The 24,697-nt window shown below is 43.2% G+C and overlaps 1 protein-coding gene across 2 annotated transcripts; it reads right to left on the bottom strand.

Annotated features, from left to right (window-relative positions):
• Positions 1-1,027: 1,027 nt before the first annotated feature.
• On the bottom strand, positions 1,028-24,228 carry armc2 (armadillo repeat containing 2). 2 transcript variants are annotated; one of them, XM_029732942.1, is made up of 19 exons: positions 23,331-24,228; positions 21,696-21,948; positions 20,827-21,137; positions 20,649-20,721; positions 20,144-20,318; positions 17,672-17,834; positions 15,268-15,347; positions 14,387-14,506; positions 13,343-13,527; positions 13,086-13,188; positions 11,742-11,965; positions 10,833-10,978; positions 10,230-10,329; positions 9,126-9,462; positions 6,455-6,577; positions 4,522-4,635; positions 4,145-4,277; positions 1,391-1,560; positions 1,028-1,237 (listed from the first exon to the last, which is right to left on the bottom strand). In XM_029732942.1, the coding sequence occupies exons 3-19, from the start codon at positions 21,036-21,038 to the stop codon at positions 1,110-1,112; spliced, it is 2,586 nt and encodes an 861-aa protein (XP_029588802.1). In that variant the 5' UTR covers positions 21,039-21,137; positions 21,696-21,948; positions 23,331-24,228; the 3' UTR covers positions 1,028-1,109. The 2 variants fall into 2 exon arrangements, with proteins under 2 accessions (XP_029588802.1, XP_029588803.1); XM_029732943.1 differs by lacking the exon at positions 23,331-24,228 and having other exon boundaries at positions 21,696-21,976.
• Between the last annotated feature and the right edge of the window lie 469 nt (positions 24,229-24,697).

Here is a 24,697-nt window from a genome sequence, read left to right as displayed (position 1 = left end):
ATAAATTTAAAAACCACATGACTTGATCAACGGTCAAGAACCTGAAGAATGAGAAAGTTCAGTGCTTGAGTGAGGTCAAATGGGAGACACGAGAGCATAGCGGTTGTTTTGGCGGTGTCGGAGGTGAAACTGCGTTAGAGCTGTCAAATCCACAAGCGTCAACTGGAATTATACCTGAAGTGGACTTTGCCATTAGCTACACGGAGTCGACTTAAGAGAAATCCCATGAAGCCTTGTTAATATATAGTTCAAAAACTGGAATGTGAGATGTAATCTACACCTCAATTGGGCTGATAGAAATCCTCCTTTAATTTAATCAATTTATGCGTCATTAGTTCTATATAGCCTATACTTTCTCGTTCTGAACTTCTAATGCAAGTTGGGACGGGTGTGGCTTCGCAACATTGATCAGGAGCAGCTGCTCATAGATTTGACAACTCCAATGCAGTTACACCTCCGATACCGCAAAAACATCAACTACTTGGGTGTTGGATATCGCTGGTTAACGCTTGATCTGATTACATCTAGGCCTAACAAATGTCTTAATCAGCCAGAAGGAGAAACATTCACTTTTTATCACCAGAGGCAAATTACAATTCTACTCGTATGTTAACAAGAGTAGCTTATGACAAAATCACAACCATTTACAGTATGCATAAGATACAACCTAAAAAATAATTTGTTATTTAAAGTGTAAACAGTTTGTCATACATGTCAGGTAGAGGCTCAACATTCAGTGGGTCATAGGTATGGGCCTTGAATTTTTCATGACCATGTGACTTAACCAGGAAAAAATCTAGACCTATAGCCTATAACTAAATACTTATTCATAGAATTAGTGAGAGGGGAAGTAGCTGAAGAGTAGTAGTAGCATAGAGTATAGAGTGACTTTAGAGAGGTGTCAGTATAGCAAGGCACAACAAGGAGAAAGGAGAGGACATTGCAAAGAGGTCACACTAGGGAGTGAGACATGGCACATCTCAAATGGCACCTTATTCCCTATGTAGTGCACTACTTTAGACCAGAGCCTATGGACCCTGGTCAAAAGCAGTGCACTATATAGGTAACAGGGTGCCATTCGCGACAACCAGAGTAAGGAGATAGTCATGTTAGTCAGTCTGAGTCTGGATCCTGTCCCTCAGCCTCTGAGCCACAGGCAGGAAGTCCATCTCCCAGCATAATCGGTGGAAGTCCCTCATGTCGTCACCAGAGGTCCACTGCAGCGCGTCCTCCTTGTCTGAGAGATAGAAAGAGCTTAATCAAAATGATTCAACATAAAAAAAAACTGAACAAAGTATCTGTTTACAGTAGTATATAGAAGCATAGAAACACTATAGATGGTTATTCAAGACACTTTCGGTAAACCATTACAGTAGTTTGGTATCCTTACTTAGGTATAGTGTTAGGACCTCTAGCAGTGCCTCCCTCTCCTGGTTGTTCATTGTGGATGGGGGGCCTGTCTCCGTCCCCCCCTCCTCAGTGAGGTTCCACAGGGTCTGACACACCAGGCCAGCCAGCTGCCAGTCCACTGGTCCAAAGTCCCTCAGACAGTCTGCCAGCCTGCACACAGGCATGCACACACGCTCATATACACGCCAAGTGACTGGGTGAGACTTAAGTCACGTGCAGCTGGTCCTAAAAGGTGGGCTGATGAAACTTCTGCCCCTGCTACTGTAGTAAGGCTCTTTGGCTAAAGATGACTGAGTCTTGAGCTTAGCACGATATACAGTACCAATCAAAAGTTTGGACACACCCACTCGTTTCTTTATTTTTACTATTCTCTCATTGTAGAATAATAAAGACATCAAAACTATGAAATAACACATATGGAATCATGTAGTAACCAAAAAAAGTGTTAAACAAATCAAAACATATTTTATATTTGAGATTCTTCAAAGTAGCCACCCTTTGCCTTGATGACAGCTTTGCACACTCTTGGCATTCTCAACCAGCTTCATGAGGAAGTCACCTGGAATGCATTTCAATTAACAGGTGTGCCTTCTTAAAAGTGCATTTGTGGAATTTCTTTCCTTCTTGATGCGTTTGAGCAAATTACTTGTGTTGTGACAAGGTAGGGGTAGTATACAGAAGATAGCCCTATTTGGTAAAAGACCAAGTCCATATTATGGCAAGAACAGCTCAAATAAGCAAAGAGAAATGACAGTCCATTACTGTAAGACATGAAGGTCAGTCAATCAGGAACATTTCAAGAACTTTTAAAGTTTCCTCAAGCGCAGTCACAAAAACCATCAAGCACTATGATGAAACTGGCTCTCATGAGGACCGCCACAGGAAATGAAGACCCAGAGTTACCTCTACTGCAGAGGATAAGTTAATTAGAGTTACCAGCCTCAGAAATCGTCAATTAATTACACCTCAGATTGCAGTCCAAATAAATGCTTCACAGAGTTGATGTAACAGACATATCTCAACATCAACTGTTCAGAGGAGACTGCGTGATTCAGGCCTTCATGGTCGAATTGCTGCAAAGAAACCACTAGTAAAAGACACCAATAAGATATAGAGACTTGCTTGGGCCAAGAAATACAAGCAATGAACTTTAGATCAGTGGAAATCTGTCCTTTGGTCTGAGTCCAAATGTAAGATTTTTGGTTGGATTTGGATTTTTGGTTCCAACCGAGTCTTTGTGAAATGCAGAGTAGGTGAATGGATGACCTACGCATGTATGGTTACCACCATGAAGCAGGTGGTGTGATGGTGTAGGGATGCTTTGGTGGTGACACTGTCTGTATTTTATTTAGAATTCAATGCACACTTAACCAGCATGGCTACCGCAGCGATACGCCATCCCATCTGGTTTGCGCTTATTGGGACTATAATTTGTTTTTCAACAGGACCCAAAACACACCTCCAGGCTGTATAAGGGCTATTCGACCAAGAAGGGGAGCGATGGAGTGCTGCATCAGATGACCTGGCCTCCACAATCACCTGACCTCAACCCAATTGAGATGATTTGGGATGAGTTGGACCACATAGTGAAGGAAAAGCAGCCAACGAGTTCTCAGCATATGTGGGAACTCCTTCAAGACTGTTGGAAAAGCATTCCAGGTGACTACCTCATGAAGCTGGTTGAGAGAATGCCAAGAATGTGAAAAGCTGTCAAGGCAAATTTTGGCTACTTTGAAGAATCTCAAATATAGAATACATTTTGATTTGTTTAACACTTATTTGGTTACTACATTATTATTTCATGGTTTTGCTGTCTTCACTATTATTCTACAATGTAGAAAAAATTTGGAAAAACCATTGAATGAGTAGGTGTGTCCAAACTCGGGTTGCACATTTTGGGGAATATTCAGAGGTGGAAACTTTCCGTGGGAATTAACGGGAATATATGGGAATTAACGGAAATACAGTTGAAGTCGGAAGTTAACAAACACTTAGTTTGGTGTCATTAAAACTCGTTTTCAACCACTCCACAAATTTCTTGTTAACAAACTATAGTTTTGGCAAGTCGGTTGGGACATCTACTTTGTGCATGATACAAGTAATTTTTCCAACAATTGTTAACAGACAGATTATTTCACTGTATCACAATTCCAGTGGGTCAGAAGTTTACATACACTAAGTTGACTGTGCCTTTAAACAGCTTGGAAAATTCCAGAAAAAAATGTCATGTCTTTAGAAGCTTCTGATAGTCTAATTGACATCATTTGACTAAATTGGATATATATATATATATATTTTTTTTTTTACCCCTTTTTTGAGCAAAGTAAATGAGCAAAGTAAAGCCCGCCGGCCAAACCCTCCCCTAACCCGGACGACGCTGGGCCAATTGTGCACAGCCCTATGGGACTCCCGATCACGGCCGGTAATGACCGAATCGAACCCCAGGCTGTAGTGACGTCAAAACACCGCGATGCAAAGCCTGCGCCACTCGGGAGGCTCTACAACAGATATTCTATAAAATGTTTGCATGTATAAAAATCTCAATAAGCTCAATTAACATAATCAAAAAAAGATTTTAGTAGATCAAGTAAAGTAGACTAAGCTGTGAGTCTTAAAAGCACCAGGTCTTAATTAACATGTTTTAGCACCATAAAGAAGGTACTGGGGTTAAGACCTAGTAAAATGACCACATACAGTAGACTAATATCATTCCTAGTTCCTGTGTGCTCCTTACTTGGTGTGTGCTCCCTCCTGTGTGAGGGTGGTTCTGCTGGGGGGGTTCAGGGCCAGGTTAGTGAGGACCCCACAGGCTGAGAAACACACCTCTGGGCTCTTAGAGTCCAACAGAGTCACCACAAACTGGTGTACTGGGGGAGACAGGGAGATAAGAGGTTAAGATGGGTTAGGGGTACAACACAGGTGGGTCTTTTGTGTCAGTGTTAATCTGGGAAAAAAGGTTTGTATTGCTTGCGTGTGCGTGCTCTGCATGTGTATTCACAGAATACAATACTTAAAGCACAACCTTTATTTTGTCTAACAGGTGTCAATAGAGCATGACACATATCCCCATTTCACTCCACTGTGTGTGTGTGTGTACGCATATACACACACCTTTGTTTTGTATGATGAAGTCACAAACCTCCCTGGACTGGGACAGGTTGCCAAACACACGCGTGGCCTCCAGCATTCCATCCATACTGGAGCTGAGGAGCAGCTTCAACAGCACTACAGAGAGAGAGAGAGAGAGAGAGAGAGAGAGAGAGAGAGAGAGAGAGAGAGAGAGAGAGAGAGAGAGAGAGAGAGAGAGAGAGAGAGGAGAGAGAGAGAGAGAGAGGGAGGAATGGATAAAGAGAGGGGTGAGGGAGAGAGAGAGCAAGGGAGTGAGACAGCAAATATAAAGAGACACCAGAGCCACACAAACACCTCGACCTAGTATACACATATACAGTTGAAGTCGGAAGTTTACATACACTAAGGTTGGAGTCATTAAAACTAGTTTTTCAACCACTCCACAAATTTCTTGTTAACAAACCATAGTTTTGGCAAGTCGGTTAGGACATCTACTTTGTGCATGAACCAAGTAATTTTTCCAACAACTGTTAACAGCCAGATTATTTCACTTATAATTCCAGTGGGTAAGAAGTTGACTGTGCCTTTAAACAGCTTGGAAAATTCCAGAAAAGATGTCATGGCTTTAGAAGATTCTGTTAGGCTAATTGACATCATTTGAGTCAATTGGAGATGTACCTGTGGATGTATTTCAAGGCCTACCTTCAAACTTAGTGCCTCTTTCCTTGACATCATGGGAAAATCAAAAGAAAATCAGCCAAGACCTCAGAAAAAACATTTGTAGACCTCCACAAGTCTAGTTCATCCTTGGGAGTTATTTCCAAACGCCTGAAGGTACCACGTTCATCTGTGTAAACAATAGTACACAAGTATAAACACCATAGGACCACGCAGCCATCATACCGCTCAGGAAGGAGACGCGTTCTGTCTCCTAGAGATGAACGTACTTTGGTGCGAAAAGTGCAAATCAATCCCAGAACAACAGCAAAGGACCTTGTGAAGATGCTGGAGGAAGCAGGTACAAAAGTATCTATATCCACAGTAAAACGAGTCCTATATCAACAAAACCTGAAAGGCCGCTCAGCAAGGAAGAAGCCACTGCTCCAAAACCGCCGCGTACTTTTTGGAGAAATGTCCTCTGGTCTGATGAAACAAAAATAGAACTGTTAGGCTATAATGACCATCGTTATGTTTGGAGGAAAAAGGGGGAGGCTTGCAAGCCGAAGAACAACATCCCAACCGTGAAGCACGGGGGTGGCAGCATCATGTTGTGGGGGTGCTTTGCTGCAGGGAGGACTGGTGCACTTCACAAAATAGATGGCATCACGAGGAAGGGAAATTATGTGGATATATTGAAGCAACATTTCAAGACATCAGTCAGGAAGTTAAAGCTTGGTCGCAAATGGGTCTTCCAAATGGACAACGACCCCAAGCATACTTCCAAAGTTGAGGCAAAATGGCTTAAGGACAACAAAGTCCAGGTATTGGACTGGCCATCACAAAGCCCTGACCTCAATCCTATAGAAAATGTGTGGGCAGAACTGAAAAAGCGTCTGCGAGCAAGGAGGCCTACAAACCTGACTCAGTTACACCAGCTCTGTCAGGAGGAATGGGCCAAAATTCACCCAACTTATTGTGGGAAGCTTGTGGAAGGCTATCCGAAACATTTGACCCAAGTTAAACAATTTAAAGGCAATGCTACCAAATACTAAATGAGTGTATGTAAACTTCTGACCCACTGGGAATGTGATGAAAGAAATAAAAGCTGAAATAAATCACTCTACTATTATTCTGACATTTCACATTCCTAAAATAAAGTGGTGATCCTAACTGACCTAAGAAAGGGCATTTTTACTAGGATTAAATGTCAGGAATTGTGAAAAACTGAGTTTAAATGTATTTGGCTAAGGTGTATGTAAACTTCCGACTTCAACTGTACATGCACGCAAGTGCGCACACACACACACTCGCTTACACTTGGCAACAGTGAGTCCTCTGTCCCTGACCACTGAGCTGTCTTCCTGGTAAAAGGACAGGTTGTTGATGGTGGCAGCCACGTTCACCAGAAGCTCCTCGCTTTCCTGCATGGACCTGAGCTCTGACACACACACACACACACACACACACACACACACACACGCACACACACACACACACACACACACACACACACTTTACAGCAAGGAACATTAAAACATGGTGCATTTACTGTAGAAAAAAGATCTCTGTTGAGGCTCTCTGCAGCACAGCAAGAACAGAATTTATAGGTCAAATGAAGGCAGAGGTATAGTAAAAAGTGTGAAAATAGTAACTATGGAATATGCAAAATTCACTGTTATCTGCAGGAAATGTACAAATAAATGTGGGTATCATTTCCAACGAACTTGTGCAGAAAAGTAAAAAAAGATGCAAGCGGTTGAAAACAGAATGTGCTCTGGATTTTGCAGCAGATGTTGCTTATTCGGTCATACTGTATATCACATATTGCGGTCGTACTGAGTGTCAACCGGTGCCTGCATCATAGTGTGTGTTTCGCTTCTGGGTCTCACTGGAAAGGCCCTTTAGTGTGGTGGAGAATTTCTCCTCCTCTCTCTAATGTAAAGCAGCATGCATCATAAACTGTGATCAAAACAGGATATTATTGAGATGCCTGATTTATGTCCACAGCCAGTGCATATCAGAGAGGGAAAAACTCCATCTCTTCGGTCTGCCTGCCTGGCTCTCACAATCTACTCTCTGTTTTGCTGTTTTTTCCATTCTTTCTTTACTTTGTTTCACACTCACCCTCTCTTTCTTCAAATGGCCATACCTTTGTCTTTATCACCATCTGCATATGGCCCTCTATTTCTCTCTGTCATTCTCTCTCCATCTCCTCATACCAAGTCACGTACAGTACAGTGTGTGGGAGGGAGGCGGAAGATAAGAGCTCACAGTTAAAGCTGAGAAACTAAGAATTTCACACCCACCTGAACATGGCCTATACCAGTCAGTCAGTCCTGAAACCAATCTAACCACCTAGGAGTTTCACAAGAACCAACCAGGCTCTCAAAAGAACAGAACATTCTGCTCTCTCTCTCTGGCTCCTCTTTTCTGCAAAAGGACCCAAACTGAAAAAGGATGTGCACAACAAACAAAAAAATCGAAAGAAAGAAAGCGAGAAATGGAAAAATGAAATAGGTGTTAGATGTTTGTCACTTGTTCCCAGCACACAGGAAGCTGTGGTACCAAACAAGGACTGACAGTACAGAGTTTTACATTATAAAGGGTTTGTACATTTTTATTCATCTGGTGACGGAGCACCTCAGGGCTAAACAAATAAAGTACTACTGTCTTGAGCGCTAGTTAGCTAACTTGAGCTAACTAACCCCTAACTAACCCCACAGCTGTCTCTGCCTGGCCGGTTTCCCCTCTTTCCACTGGGATTCTCTGCCTCTACCCCTATTACGGGGGCTGAGTCACTGGCTTACTGGTGTTCTTCCATGCCGTCCCTGGGAGGGGTGCGTCACTTGAGTGGGTTGAGTCACTGACGTGGTCTTCCTGTCTGGGTTGGCGCCCCCCCTTGGGCTGTGCCGTGGCGGAGATCTTTGTGGGCTATACTCGGCCTTGTCCCGGGATGGTATGTTGGTGGTTGGAGATATCCCTCCAGTGGTGTGGAGGCTGTGCTTTGGCAAAGTGGGTGGGGTTATATCCTACCTGTTTGGCCCTGTCCGGGGGTTTCATCGGATGGGGCCAGTGTCTCCTGACCCCTCCTGTCTCAGCCTCCAGTATTTATGCTGCAGTAGTTTATGTGTCGGGGGGCTAGGGTCAGTCTGTCACATCTGGAGTATTTATTTTGTCTTTTCCGGTGTCCTGTGTGAATTTAAATATGCTCTCTCTAATTCTCTCTTTCTTTCTCTCTCTCGGAGGACCTGAGCCCTAGGACCATGCCTCAGGACTACCTGGCTTGATGACTCCTTGCTGTCCCCAGTTCACCTGGCCGTGCTGCTGCTCCAGTTCCAACTGTTCTGCCTGCAGCTATGGAACCCTGACCTGTTCACCGGACGTGCTACCTGTCCCAGACCTGCTGTTTTCAACTCTCTAGAGACAGCAGGAGCGGTAGAGATACTCTCAAAGATCGGCTATGAAAAAGCCAACTGACACTTACTCTTGTGTTACTGACTTGTTGCACCCTCGACCACAACTATGATTATTATTATTTGACAATGCTGGTCATTTATGAACATTTGAACATCTAGGCCATGTGCTGTTATAATCTCCACCCGGCACAGCCAGAAGAGGACTGGCCACCCCTCATAGCCTGGTTCCTCTCTAGGTTTGTTCCTAGGTTCTGGCCTTTCTAGGGAGTTTTTCCTAGCCACCGTGCTTCTACACCTGCATTGCTTGCTGTTTGGGGTTTTAGGCTGGGTTTCTGTACAGCACTTTGTGATATCAGCTGATGTAAGAAGGGCTATATAAATACATTTGATTTGATGAATAGAAAGCTTCAGTACAACCAGGGACAATATGGGGATGGGAACATTATGGAGATGTTATGGGATCATTATGGTAATGTTATGGAGACACAATGAGAACATTATGGGGATGTTATGAGAACATTATGGGGTCATATTTCACCCTTACATTACCCTCAAAGTGCTGAAACTCACCCAGTGTGTCCAGCAGGTAGTGTATTAGGTCTGTGTTAGCTGCCAGGGACGGTCCCACTGCAGGGTGGATGGACATATTAGCCAGCACCCTGACCAGCTTCACCAGCACATCCTTGCTCTCCCGCCACCCCAAGAAAGGGGTGCGGGGGTTACAGGTGTCCCTGGCTGGAGGTGTGCGGGGTGTGTGTGCGGGAGGTGGGTCCCACCTCCCGTGGTAGGTGTGGTAGAGCCCCAGGAGCACAGACATACATCCCTCAGCCGTGAAGAGGTGCTTTCTGGCCTCACTGCTCCGAGACGTTAGGTTACCCAGAGTGAAGAGCAGACGCACCACCAGGTCCTGTGTGGAGGAGAGACAGAGGGAGGGGGCTTGAATGTGTTTCAGTGTAGTGTGTGTGTGTGTATGTGTGTTATCCACATAAACAAATACCTTGGTTACAGAGAGTAACACAGTCATTTCTCCCATCAGATATGGCATTACATTCATTTTCAATTTCTCCCCCACCACAACGACAAGGATCGACAAATTACCCCAAAAGCAGAAAAAAACAACCTGTATACCACCACGTTTGTTTCTCAATCGCACACCGCCCCTCCCCTAAAGTGGGTGTCACAAACGCACACATCCTTCCCATTGCCCTAGAGTTACCCTAGTCCTGGCTGGGCTGACTGGCAAGTGTGGCTGGGATGGACTGGGCTGTACTGTACTGTAAAGGCTGTCCTGTCAAAGGGCTATTCAGGACACAATGTGATCAACCGTGTGTCTATGTGTATTAATGGGGGATATCTACTGTGTCTAGCGTGTGTGTGCCCACTGTGTGTGTGTGTGTGGTGTTAGCTCCCCTGCTGTGTGTTGTTTATTCCCTGGGTGATTTAGATCCTCCCCGCCCCGTCTCCCTGAGGAAGGGCAGGATGACTTCCTCAATTTCTCCTGGGACGCTGATTAAAGTCAAAACACACACACACACACAGCTGTAAATGTACTGGGACTTGGGAGTACATAAACAACCTGCTCAAGGTAAACAGGCTTAGTCGATGAACAGTATAAACACTGGGAGTGAATAGGCTAATCTGCTTTCTATACCACAGTACACACACAGGGCTCACCTGTTTCCACTGGTGTTTGCTCAACAGTTCTATAAATAGTGTGAAGCAGCCTGGGGTCTGGGCCAGAACCAGGCAGCACTCAGAGTAGGAGGACAGTTTACTGGAGGACAGACAGAGGGACAATAAATAACACTGACCAGATAGACCGTGCTTCTACACCTGCATTGCTTGCTGTTTGGGGTTTTAGGCTGGGTACAGCACTTTGCTGATGTAAGAAGGGCTATATAAATACATTTGATTTGATTGTCTCTCACTGGACTGTTTTACTAAAGAGGCATTGGTTTTATTGGCATTAGTTGTGGAAATAGGGAGAGCTACATGGTTTTATAATCATTCACTGTGAGATAGTGAACTGTTCATTCATATTATAAGATAGGATGAACTGTAAATGTGTTTTCTATGAAGAATAACAGTTCAGAGTGGCTGATGTAGTTGGGAAAAGTCTTTGAGACATATTTAACCATCACTTCATGTTTACAGGCTAAAAAGAAATGCACAACATGCACAATGTCCAATGGCCTGAGGACTGTACTGTCCCACTCTCAATAAAACAGTTGAATGTAAGTTTTGAGAGGTTTTAGATGTACAGTGTGTGTGTGTTACCTGAACACCCTGGCAATGTTGGTGCAGATGTCCTGGTCTCCGTGGTGATGGCGCAGCACCAGGCACAGTTCTGTCAGGGTGCCGTGGGAGACGAAAAGGGGGCGGGACTCGGGGAGGTCAGCCAGGTTCCTCAGGGTCGCTGTCAACTGCAGGGGTCAGAGGTGGAGAGAGAAAGAGCGAGAGGGAGAGAGCATGTCAGGCAATGTCGATGTGATGAGAGCGGAACCAAGAGAACAGATGATTTATTGTAGATTGTCTTTGCCAGTTGCACCTGATGTAACAATATCTCCAGTAATCTAAAACCTTTTTGACAGAAGAAGCAAAAGTTATTCAAAGACCCTATAAATGATTCTATCGTGAAGGAAACTGATTTCCAACACTACACAGAGCGTTGCCAGCAGTAACGCTGAAATGACAACACTCTCAGATCCCTCTGACTACCAGCAGCATAACAAGCAGCCAGACAGGCCGCCACATATCGTTTCATATCAAATCATCTGCTAAACTCTAATTCAGGATGTTATCTTAATCAGTTAATCAGATTGATTTTCTATAGAATGAAACACACTGTACTGTGGAGCAGAGCTGTGTGTCTTATGGCCCGAACGGATCAGAATATTATGGAGAAGCAGACAGAAACAAAAGCATAATTCCTAATAGCAGGATAAGGACAATTAAAGTTACCCTCACCAGAACTGAGAAGTTCCTTAAAACTGAATATTTCACATTTTGTTCCTTTTAATGTTTAGCTTTGTTACATTTTTTTTTACTTCAACTGAAAACTTAACTGTCGAGGAACTTAGCAGAAAGTTGCTCAAAAAACTGCCCTTGACTGATTTGGGGTCAGCTCTACCGGGCCTTTACCATGGTGTTTATAAAACTGGTTCGGGGTATCTTCTACAATCTCACCTGTACATGGATGTGTCCTCCGATGGTGAACTGAGTGTGGTCAGGTTGGGACAGTGGGTGGAGCTTCTGTATGAGCAGGGTGGCCACACCCACACAGTCCTTGGCCAATAGGAGCCTGAGGAGGGCGGAGTTCCCTGAGAGGAACTTCAGAGTGCCCACACAGTACAACACAGCCTCCCCAGACACACACACATCCTCACAGCGCAGCACACACAGCAGGGAATCTGGACATAATACAAAGTCACACACACATCACTCCAACCTCACAACACGTGAGCTGCTTTTAACAGAACCTTACACAGGTAAAAACAAACATTCACACATACAGTACCAACCAAAAGTTTGGACATACCTACTCATTCCAGGGTTTTTCTTAATCCGTTTGAGCCAATCAGTTGTGTTGTGACAAGATAGGGGTGGTATACAGTAGATGGTCTTATACCAAATAGGGATAAGTCCATATTATGGCAAGAACAGCTCAAATAACCAAAGAAACGACAGTCCATCATTACTTTAATAAGACATGAAGGTCAGTCAATCTGGAAAAGTTCAAGAACTTTGAACGTGCAGTCGCAAACACCATCAAGCATGGTGAAACTGGCTCTCATGAGGACAGCCACAGGAAAGGAAGACTTGAGTAGGTGAATGGATGATCTCTGCATGTGGGGTTCCCACCGTGAAGTATGGAGGAGGAGGTATGATGGTGTGGGGGTGCTTTGCTGGTGACACTGTCTGTGATTTATTTAGAATTAAAGGCACACTTAACCAGCATGGCTACCACAGCATTCTGCAGCAATACGCCATCCCATCTGGTTTGCGCTTAGTGGGACTATCATTTGTTTTTCAACGGGACAATGACCCAACACACCTCCAGGCTGTGTAAGGGCTATTTGACCAAGAAGGAGAGTGATGGAGTGCTGCATCAGATGACCTGGCCTCCACAAATCACCCGACCTCAACCCAATTGAGATGGTTAGGGATGAGTTGGACCGCAGCGTAAAGGAAAAGCAGCCAACAAGTGCTCAGCATATGTGGGAACTCCTTCAAGACTTGGAGAAACATTCCAGGTGAAGCTGGTTGAGAGAATGCCAAGAGTGTGCAAAGGTAAAGGGTGGCTACTTTGAAGAATCTCATATAAAATATAGTTTGATTTGTTTTAACACTTGTTTACTACATGATTCCTTATGTGATATTTCATAGTTTGATGTCTTCACTATTATTCTACAATGTTGAAAATAATAAAAAATTAAGAAAAACCCTTGAATGAGAAGGTGTCCAAACTTTTGACTGGTACTGTATATAATTAACATTATACACACATACTGTTAAGTGTGTCAATGTTACCTATGATGGAGTTGTTCTGGAAGAGGATATCGTTGCTCTCACTGCGGCTGATCTTGAAGATGAGTTTACAGATGTTCAGCAGGTTTTTTCCACTGACGTTCAGCTGAACAACAAGTTATTAGACAACAATAATTCTAACACAGCAGCCAGGAACTTTACGCTGTTGCTTTGTACTAAGGATGTCACCCAACAAAGCTAACTAACTACTGTTGTGTATTAGGGCAAAGAAGAGATGGGAGAAAAGCACTTGTACTCACCTCAAGGGTGAGTTTGGCGAGCTGCAGGTTGAGTTGGGCGGAGTTGATGTCGATGAGGCAGAACAGTGCCCTAAGAAGCCCCGCTCTCTTCCTGCAACGCCGGCCCAGCATGCCTTGCTCTGCCAGGGCGCCATGGAGACAGTCACACGCGTCACACAGCCGCTCCACGGCATCCTCGGATCCACCTGAGGAGAGGCACATGATTAAGAAAAATATGTAAACTTAGACATATTTGTGCAAATATACCACTGGCATGCAGTGTTTATGCACATGCACACAGAGTTATGAGTTATGCACGCATATCTTATGTTAGGATTTGGCCCCCTGTGAATATGCATGATTAACATCCTGTACATTAATGAGAGGAAGAGAGAGGGTGGGGTGCTTTTCCATGTTTTCCAGGTAAAATATGTTTTTCTTCTACGGCCAATTGCCTCTTTCCAGAAAGGTTGGCCACACACTCGACTCAACATATTGCAATTTCACAGCCAATCTGAAATGCATGAGCCAGGAGGTACTCGGTACAATAAATATTTCAAAAGTGTTAAAATATTTACAGACCTAGAATTTATTTTGCGGTAGTCAGACTGCAAAGCCAAACTAGGAGAATTCTGAAGGGACGCCAAACACAACACTACTTTGTTTTGCTTTCTTCAACTGTTAAAATGGCTCCGTGTTAACTTTTTTCATTTGTGTGTGTTTTTCTACCAACACTGATTTATTTTTAATTTTTATGAACTTACATATTAGCATGAAAAGGAAATCAGCTGAATAGCACATGAGAAACTTCCCTATATTAAAATCACAGGATAAACTTAATTTCAGTCCTGTTTTCACAATATCTGCCCAGTTCGCAAAAAGTCTAAATGATTTGTGCATTTACGAAAGAGGTGCTTTTTGTACAGGACAACATAGATGCATTAGGGAAAGAATTGCAATCCAACACTGTCCAATCATCATTGTCCTATATTGAGAAGAATGTTATGTGACTAACATCTGTTTGTACTTTTGTTTGGGGTTCATTCATAGCAAACAGAACGCTACCTGCAGCGATGGACTCCAGCTCTTGCAACAAAGGGAAAATCTTAACATTCCACACCACTGATTCGTCCTCAGCCTCCTGGCTGGCTGGTCTGTCTCCGTTGCCTAACTCTGTTCCTAACTCTGACACAGAAACAAGGAGACGAAAAGGGAAGAAAGAAAAACACAGACAATGAATGCCTCAAACCTCAACTTGGTGCAAGAGGGCTGAGTATAATTCACAAGTTCAGCTTCTTAAAATAAATCGCTCTGCAGGAAGTTTAATGCCTGCAATGAAAGGTCACCGTTTGCATCTATAGTTCCTCTGATTTGTGTGTGTCCTTGTGTGCGTGTGAATATTTGCATATCTGTATGCCTGGCTGCCTGGTGCAGTGGTGGTGCAGGAAGCGGTGGCTACAGACCAACAGCCATTAGTTGCTGCTTACAGAAGGTGTGAGTGAGGCCTTCAGCAACAACACCCTGCATGATCAAAGTGTGACACACTGCTAAGCTCTCACAGTTGAGAGGAAAAAAAGGTGGTTAGGCTGGAGATAAGATGAACACTACATTCTTGGTTCTTTTCATTTAGCAGCTTAATATATCCATCCTCAACCAGTATGTAGACATCAAAGCAACTATGACTTTGATTTAAGCTCAAATAAAATAAAACATCCTTCAAAGTCGGGGTGACACACACATCTACCCATCTACAGCCAACCAACCAACCTGGATGGTAGATTTAACAATAGGTTTAACAATTGGCCTGGTGTAGGCTACCCTCGCAGGCTCTGTTGGTTCGCTGCTGGACATATAAGCCCTTAGTTGATCCTAACGTACAGCTAGAACTCTATGGTTCAGTAAACTATTGAACTAAGCTAGTATTCACTTAGTGAATCAGGACTAACCTGTTTTGGCCCCGGCTCCTGCTCCTGTTCCTTCGCCTGGTCTAATAGATGAGTCAACACCACCATGGAACCTGAGTCCACTGCAATTTGACATACAAACACACACAAGATGTTTGAGTTGAAACAGTCTTTACCAAAATGGTGGCTCAGAACCTATTAGGTCTTGGCTGATTAACTATTGTTAACTGAGATGTATGACATTTTCAAAGATGGGTCACTCACAGTGCATAATACTGTAGTTTGGAAACGACTGGTTGTATTGCTAGATACATATGTGACCAGTTCCTTCAGCCACCACTCGGTGTCCCCATTGCAACAAGAACTCAGACCACAGCATCGTGGGTTAAGCCTGGTTAAAGCCGTTCATGTTTTGTCACTGTGACTTTACTCACCAGTCAGTTTCGGTTAGAGAACAGACAGTAACACCCATAACATGCTGTTTTAATCTACACTGTTCCATTCACTGTCTGTTTGTTGTCATTGATGTTCAAATTGATCTTGACAGTGCTATAATGTCCCTACTGTGTTTGAATCATTGTAAGAGCACATGGGAAAACAGATAAGTAAAATTCTGCATGGAACTTAAAACTCCCTCAAAGGCTAAAGCATCTATTGGATGACTTACGGACAGTACTGAGGCTGGTACACAGGGCATAGACTAGAGCAGAAAGCACAAGCCGAGAGCAGAGGTGAATGTTATTCTACATTTCAGAGAGAAAAAGAGGGAGATGCACAAATACACATGGAGAGGGAGACAGAAAAAGTGAGAGAGAGAGAGAGAGAGAGAGAGAGAGCGAGAGCGAGAGTGGGAGAGAGAGGGGTCATGGGGTCTGTGTGATAGGATTAGGGCCTGATAATAGGGCCTCTGTGTGTGATAGTGCATTCTCAGAGACATGATCTCATCTGTGTCTTGGGCCTGGGCAGGGTCTAGCCAATGGACAGCAGACAGTCAGTCAGTCAGTCCCAGCAGAGACGCTGCTATGTTGCTGCCAGCAATGCCCAGATGGGCACCCAAATTGAATAGACATCCATTTGGAGCTATAAAGCCCAGGCTTATTGGAGAAAAAGAAGCAGCCAATGTCTAATATCTCACTCTTCATCTCTCACTCACTTTTCTTTCATTTCTTGAGCATGCACTACACACTCCAACTTTAAATATTTCACTCTGTATATCAATTTGTTATATCAATCTCCTTCTCTGTCACTCTTGTCTCTCACCCCTAGCTCAAACCCTCACTCTCTTTTTTCTGTCGCTTGCTATCCCCCTCTCTCTAAGATGGGTTGGTCTAAGTTCTGAAAAGGATTCCTGGCTTGGATTTTTGGTTCTCAGTAAACCTGTGGGAGAGCTTGGTTTCTAAGTAAAAGTGTTTAATGGTTGTTCATCGTTACACAGCCCCAGCAGCTATAGCTAATCGATGGAAATAATGGATTTTAATGACAGGCCCGTCCTCACGCCTGGAGTTATGTCTCCGTAACTGACACTCTCCTGATGAGGTCGGTAGAAAGAAAGTGTTCTAGCCTCTACTGGCTGTGGAGGTATAAGGCTGACCAGTCAGTGATGGCGATAACAGATAGATAAGCCTATTTTATTGGGAAGGGCTTTGGCTGAGAAGGTAGTTTGGGCGGGGAAACTAAGATCCCTTAAACCAGGGATTCCCAAACTCGGTCCTGGGGCCTCCCATGGGTGCACGTTTTGGTTTTTGCCCTAGCACTACACAACTGATTCAAATAATCAACTCATCATCAAGCTATGATTATTTGAATCAGCTGTCTAGTGCTTGTGCAAAAACCAAAATGTGCACCCATGGGAGACCCCAGGAGAGTTTGGGAAATCCTGCTTTAGACAGATACCTGACCTGAATAATGAGGTTGACTTATTAGGCCTAGATGGGGGTAGCTAAAATGTTATATAATATTTGATAACACTTAGGAGAAATTCATGAAATACCTTGAATAAACACGAAGGCATTCTGAGAACCAAAATGAGTGAGAAAGCACGGAGGAGGTGGGGGGCGTAGTTAAAGTCCTTTGAATCAGACACACTGAAGGTGTGACAAAGAGAGTGGCCAAGGCCAAGGATGTGAAATGTAAGAATAGGAGGTATAATTCACCACTATGCAGTACTGGTGACATGGAATCCGTTGTGTGCCAATAAATCTACACTTATTGTCTTACTTTCACCTAGGTCAAAAAGAGGCAGAGTGAGGAACGGAGAGAGGGGGAGAGAGAAAGGAGGAGAGAGAGTGAGGGAGGAGAGAGAAATAGGAGAAAGAGTAGAACAGTAAGAAAAATTCAAGAAAAAAAATATGGAAAAAAGAGAGAGACGAGAATAGAAAGAAACGAGGATATGGAGGAAAGAGAGAACAAGGGGTGAAATGTAGAGAAATGTACAGGCATACAGTACCTTATACTGTCGGTCCTGGGTGGGGCAGGTTTCGAGGGTCCTCCACTATCCTTGTTTCTCCTCTCTTGATCAGTAGGCTCAACATAAGGGGCTCTCCTGCCTCTTCCCTTAGCTGACAGCTCTCTCTGCTCTGGGCTGGAGTCTGAATTTACACTCTCCCTTACTACAAACACAGTACAATTAAGAGCTATTATAGTTACTGGATATTAGTGTTAATTCTGAACACCCCTTAACGTTTTCACCATCTTTTCAGATATTGTGTTTTGATTTTGTGAAAGATTAGAAAATTGATGTTTAGAAAATGTACAAATAACCCAATTTTACAGTCATTTTAGCTTTTCCCAAAAGCGTTATAATACAGTAAGTAAGGAATGACAGCAAGCAAATGTGCAAAAAAGAAGACTAAACCCCATGGCAACCAGCTGTAGTGAATTATGTTTTCCACCTCAACCACCCCAGTGGTAATGTAAATAAGGTATAATGTCCTCCTGTGAAAAGCTCCATTCATTTCCATTTCTGGGAGAAGCGCTGTTACAGCCTTCTGCCTGCAAACATTATTTAATAATAAAATAACTAGCAGGCCACGCGCTGAGATATTTACTTACAATAATAGTGTTAATGGTTTGCTTATTGCAACCATCCCTCTAACTCCCCCTCGCTCTAAAAAACCCTAACATGCAACTCTCTCTATATACAGTTGAAGTCGGAAGTTTACATACACTAAGGTAGGAGTCATTAAAACTCATTTTTCAACCACTCCACAAATTTCTTGTCAACAAACTATAGTTTTGGCAAGTCAGTTAGGACATCTACTTTGTGCATGACACAAGACATTTACCAACAATTGTTTACAGAATGATTATTTCACTAATAATTCACTGTTTCACAATTCCAGTTGGTCAGAAGTTTACATACACTAAGTTGACTGTGCCTTTAAACAGCTTGGAAAATTCCAGAAAATTATGTCATGGCTTTAGAAGCTTCTGATAGGCTAATTGACATGATTTGAGTCAATTGGAGGTGTACCTGTAGATTTCAAGGCCTACCTTTAAACTCAGTGCCTCTTTGCTTGACATCATGGGAAAATCAAAAGAAATCAGCCAAGACCTCAGAAAAACAAATTGTAGACCTCCACAAGTCTGCTTCATCCTTGGGAGCAATTTCTAAATGCCTGAAGGTACCACATCTGTACAAACAATAGTACGCAGGTATAAACACCATGGGACCAAACAGCCGTCATACTGCTCAGGAAGGAGACTTGTTCTGTCTCTTAGAGATGAACGTACTTTGGTGCGAAAAGTGCAAATCTATCCCAGAACAACAGCAAAGGACCTTCTGAAGATGCTGGAGGAAACAGGTACAAAAGTATCTATATCCACAGTAAAACAAGACCTATATCGACAAAACCTGAAAGGCAGCTCAGCAAGGAAGAAGCCACTGCTCCAGATCCGCCATAAAAAAAGCCAGACTAAGGTTTGCAACTACACATGGGGACAAAGATCATACTTTTTGGAGAAATGTTCTCTGGTTTCATGAAACAAACATAGAACTGTTTGGCCATAAAGACCATCGTTATGTTTGGAGGAAAAAGGGGGAGGCTTGCAAGCCGAAGAACAACATCCCAACCGTGAAGCATGGGGATGGCAGCATCATGTTGTGGGGGTGCTTTGCTGCAGAAGGGACTAGTGCACTTCACAAAATAGATGGCATCACGAGGAAGGAAAATCTGGTGGATATATTGAAGCAACATCTTAAGACATCAGTCAGGAAGTTAAAGCTTGGTCGCAAATGGGTCTTCCAAATGCACAATGACCCCAAACATGCTTCCAAAGTTGTGGCAAAATGGCTTAAGGACAACAAATTCAAGGTATTGGAGTGGCCATCATAAAGCCCTGACCTCAATCCTATAGAAAATTTGTGGGCAGCACTGAAAAAGCATGTGAAAGGAAGGAGGCATACAAACCTGACTCAGTTACACCAGCTCTGTCAGGAGGAATGGGCCAAAATTTACCCAACTTATTGTGGGAAACTTGTGGAAGACTACCCGAAACGTTTGGCAATGCTACCAAATACTAATTGAGTGCATGTAAACTTCTGACACACTGGGAATGTGATGAAAGAAATAAAAGCTGAAATAAATCATTCTCTCCACTATTATTCTGACATTTCACATTCTTAAAATAAAAGTGGTGATCCTAACTGACCTAAGACAGGGAATTTTTACTTGGATTAAATGTCAGGAATTGTGAAAAACTGAGTTTAAATGTATTTGGCTAAGGTGTATGTAAACTTCCGACTTCAACTGTGTGTGTGTGTGTGTGTATGTATGTATATCACCTCCAATCTCTCCATCGCTTTTGCAATTTTGTCTCTCTCCCTTCTTAGACTTCCTAATAAAATACAAAAAAACTACATCTCAGCCCTCTTTCCTCACTCTTCATCTCTCTTTTCTTTCTCTCCATCTCTCCTTACCTTCTGTTGGCCGTGCCACAGGTGGGAGTGTTGTCAGAGAGCCAGCTCTAAAAAGGCGTACCCTTGCCCCCACCGCCCCCCTCTTCAGCTCCAGGGGGTCAGAGGGGGGTTTGGGGAGGGCCATGGGGCTGACGGGATCTGGGTCCTCATCCTGGGCCACTGGCAACCTGGGCTTCTGTTAGGCCACAAACATTACTTGATCATTAAAGGGACCAAACACTGATTTAGTGTGTGGAGTCTTCAGCTGATCAGAACAATACACTAAGGCTTTCCAAGACCACCAACAAGTTCACAAGGATACACACAGATTAATGTGCTGTACTAGGAGACAGATTTAATTAGAGAAGAATGGATTAACCTTTTCAATGCTAGTTAAGGGAAAAAAAGAAAGAAATGTATGCATTCACTACTGTAAGTCGCTCTGGATAAGAGCGTCTGCTAAATGACTAAAATGTAAATGTAATGTAAGAGTGAGGATATGAAATGTACAGTGAGGAGAACCCACATGTTCCAGAGGAGACAGGCGAGTTCCAGAACCCGGTCTGGAGTCTGGCGCTTCAAAGTTCCAAGCGTAGAGGCTGAAAGAAAAAAAGAGACCATGTTCATTCAGTACACTGTATGGATGTGACACTAGACTACTGCTAGGGGGGTTATAAGATAGGGCGTTTAACCAGATCCTTAACCTGAATGTAGAGGGAGGTCGACCGTCTTGGGCTCGAGAGGTCTCTCCAAACAGCTGTCTGTGGTCGTCTCGAGGGGTAAAAGGTCGCTGGGTGCGCAGGGTCCTCAGAGAGTGCCTAGCCTCGGTGACGATCTCTGCGCTGGTCTTCCTCCGAGGGTCAGGGTTCAGGGTGAAAGGGCTGTGTTTCTCACGCTTCCTCTCCAAAGAAGACATTTTGTGAGGGTTGTTGCCAGCAGGACCAGGGATGAGGTCAGGAGAATTACTTTATGAGAATGATTTCATCACTGAAGTGGGTTTTGCCTGGGTGTATTACTGAAGTGAAGAGGCAGTGAAATGATGAGGAAACCAATTAATTATTCACAAAAGCTATTTACTATATATATATGGGTGAATAATAAACACAGTATGTTAAGCCATTGCAGAAACAGGCACCAAAAATGCATCTGCGTAAAGCAAGCAAAACAGCATAAAAAACTATACACTGATATGAAGCGTTACATTGGCTTGTTGTAAACTAGAAAGCCTGCGCGTCCTCGCTAAATAACCATGGTAACCGAGAACAGCGGAGGTAGCAAGCGTTTGACTAGTGACAACAAACCGGAGTGGCTAAAAAGTAACAGAAATTGTGTACAGAAACGAACAAATTAAATGTTAATCTATGATACACTCTGATTTTTTCAACCGATAGCACTACCAGGAATACTCACTATGAATTGGTATCATAAACTAAATACCTCGGGAGTGGTGTCAAAAACCAAGCATGCTAGACATGCTAGCCTGTTCAAATGCTTTGGATACCGTTAACTAACCTCAGATGGCAGACTTTGGAAATTAAAATAAGTTGAATTCTTATTACTAAAATAAACTTACCGTCTACTGGTGATCACCTTTAAAATGAATGGGCGATTTTGAGACGACACTTCCAGCTACAGCCAAACAGGAAAATGCATTGCTTTTCAAGTTTGATGCAAGTGAGTTTGTAGAGGTCCCCAGCAAACGACTGCCTGACGTCGTCGAGTCTCGGGCACGAGCCTTACTATCAGTTTGTGTCCAGCATTAGTCCAGGTGAGTCCCTCAGCATCTTCACCGTGTTTTCGGTACAACGTTTGCATTTTTCACTAAACTGACAAAAAGCATGACATTTTAACAAGTCAGTTGCGTCACACCATCACATAGGCTATCATGTCATACATCACCGAATAATCGGTTTCTAGATTAGAGAACCCTTGCCAAAATGTTATAGTTTTCCTCATCTGTCATTAAATTAAACGGTGCTCTGTCTTTAAACGATCTTTAAAATGGACATCGTGTTGTTTGTCACATTGTTATCTTTTTATATGTCCTTCCCAGTGCCCCAGAGATGCTTTAAACCCAGACGTAAACTGTTTCAACCAATAGCCAAGTACATTTTTCACATCCCACCGACATTACATTCTGATTAGTATTCAGAATGAGGAATTGATTTATAACAATAACCATCCATTGAGTTGTTGTTAAGAGAATGAGCAGGCTTTCAACTGAACAGGCTGCCCTGATTCCTGATTTAACTGCCTTAATTTTGCTGGACCCCAGGAAGAGTAGCTGCTGCCAAGGGGATTCATAATTAATACAAATACACCCTCTGGCTAAATTAAAAATCAGTATTAATGTGTCGGCCGCTATGAATCAACCATCTCCTCTTTCTCACTGGCACATTAAACCGCTGCTGACACTTATGCGCATAATTAAGTATAGAAAACTGGTAAAGCTTGACTTAGACTACAGATACAGTATTTAAAGACTTAGACTGTCTCAGTCTGCCACAGACATTTAAGTTTGGTCATTATGTAAATGAGTATTAACCCTTTTTGACATTTATACCTTTTATTTCCAGTCAAGGTTTATAGAATTGCTGGAGGGAAGAACCTTGCTTTCTCATGACTATAGTAGTAGGCTATCTGTTGTTCCGTTGTTTGTTGTCATGGTTAGGATAAGGCGGCATGAGCCGTTGCTATACAGTACTGTCACCTCTCCCATAAGTATCCACTCACTTTAATGAAATACCAGGCAGTTAATGTTTTATTTAATAACATAAAATCTTAACTTGTTAAATATAAGCTGTAAAATGGTAACAATGTAGACACAGATATGAAAAGATAAGTAAACATTATTTATTTGTATTACAGAAACTGTGATAGAGTTGAGACTGAGATTTTAATGTACATGGGTCATACATTTATGTAGTCTACTTTATAATTAACATAAGGCTGTAGAAATTCATTAAAACTGCTAAAAATATGTGGATAAAATCTGATTTAAAGGTGTTTCCAAAGTCCATATAAAAATGTTGGTCACCATTACGGCATATGTTGCAGGTGATATTGTTGGATTAAATTCAATGAAAACAAATCTCGAAATGATCGTAGTGGCTGACCTGGCAGGAGAACATTTGGACGCCATTTTGTGGTCCGTGAAAATGTGATGTTAAAATAAAAAAGAGCGAACACAAAATGGCCACGAACTTACGTCGACTTTTTCATCCAGTGCTTTGCTTTCGAACGCTGCTCCTCTGCGAGATGTAAAGTATTTTTCGTACAACATTCCTGTGGCATGAACAACCAATACCCAGTGCTCCCCTGACACTGGAGAAGAGACCTCCAGCTTTAGTTCATTCTGTCCACCCGATTTCACCGTTCAGTCTCTGTTCACTGCCACAGCTTCATTTAGGGCAAAGCAGGCATGAGTGCAAGGGATAGAGTTCTATCAATATTCATAAACAAACTTAGGGTAGAGGGATAGAAGAGTACAACATGCATTGGTACGCTGCTTTCATTCATTCAACTCACGCTTCACCCTTGGTCAGTTTAACCCCGAAGATGGGTCGATCACTTTGCAGCAATCAGGTCTGTCTGGATTTGCAACGTTCGTCCACTCGCAAACCTTTCCCCCCCTGCTTTTTTCCCAAAGTAGAAATGTACATCTGAGCATTTTGTGTCTCTCTTGTTGGATTTAAATAGCCCTACATGCTTCAGTCTCATGGATACAGTAAGCCTGATTGGATGAGAGTGCATGGTGGGAATGCCCAATCAGAGGGCATCACCATGGTGCTTCCCAGCCAATGGGAGGTGGAGGATGGTCTCTGTAATTTTATTGTCACTAAGGGAGGGGGAAACATACTAACAGGACAGTTGGCACTAACATGGTGAGCAGTGGAGGAGGCTGTTACAGTCAAAGTGTATATCACTGATATGGCCTGGGAGCTGTAGCAGTAATCATTGAGAGAAAGAAGAGAACAGCTCTAAAAGTCAGTAAACACACACTCCCACCACAGACACGTCACAGTTTTAACTTGTCCACGTCACAGTGAGGAAGAAATGGCTTGATTTGCGAGTGCTTTCGTCCTCCTTGAAGGTGGTGCATCTCCTTGGCCACCGGCTCAGGGCCAGGAACTCAGTATAATAGAGGAAACACACAGCTAACATGGAGGTTAGATGAGAGGAGCTTCTCTCTCTCTCTCCTCAATCACTATTCAGTCCAGTCTTTCTCTCTCTCTCTCTCTCATCCCATTACTCTCCTTCCTTCCCTGTTCTGATATGTTTGTCTCTCCCCTAATTTTTCTTATCCTATCCCCATGCCTTCTCTTATTTCTCACTCTCTCTCCTTGTCTCTCTCTCTGTCTCTGTCTCTCTCTCTCTCTCTCTCTCACACACACACACACTCTAATGTACTCTCATAGCAAAACCTGTTTCATAGAATTGCCAAAATTGTACTGACAGTGCAACCATCAGGCATCATGTAATGAATACAATAGAAAACTGCTGATATCTTGTCTGTCTGAACTATAGGGGCCTCCCCATCCCGCCGATGTGCAGCTGCAGCAGTCTTTTTTTATC

The sequence above is a fragment of the Salmo trutta genome, chromosome 35 (assembly GCF_901001165.1).
Source record: "Salmo trutta chromosome 35, fSalTru1.1, whole genome shotgun sequence".
In the NCBI taxonomy this organism is placed as follows: Eukaryota; Metazoa; Chordata; class Actinopteri; order Salmoniformes; family Salmonidae; genus Salmo; species Salmo trutta.
This window is presented reverse-complemented; position numbering and strand designations above follow the sequence as displayed.

What these genes read in the sequence shown, in the direction of transcription:
- armc2 (XM_029732942.1), bottom strand. Translation starts at nt 21,038, where the DNA reads ATGTCTTCTTTGGAGAGGAAGCGTGAGAAACACAGCCCTTTCACCCTG. An exon ending in CCCAGGACCGACAGTATAAG is followed by an intron (nt 15,348 to 17,671) that starts GTACTGTATGCC and finishes GTCAAATTGCAG; the next exon opens with TGGACTCAGGTTCCATGGTG. An exon ending in AGGACTCACTGTTGCCAAGT is followed by an intron (nt 4,636 to 6,454) that starts GTAAGCGAGTGT and finishes CTCTCTCTGTAG; the next exon opens with TGCTGTTGAAGCTGCTCCTC.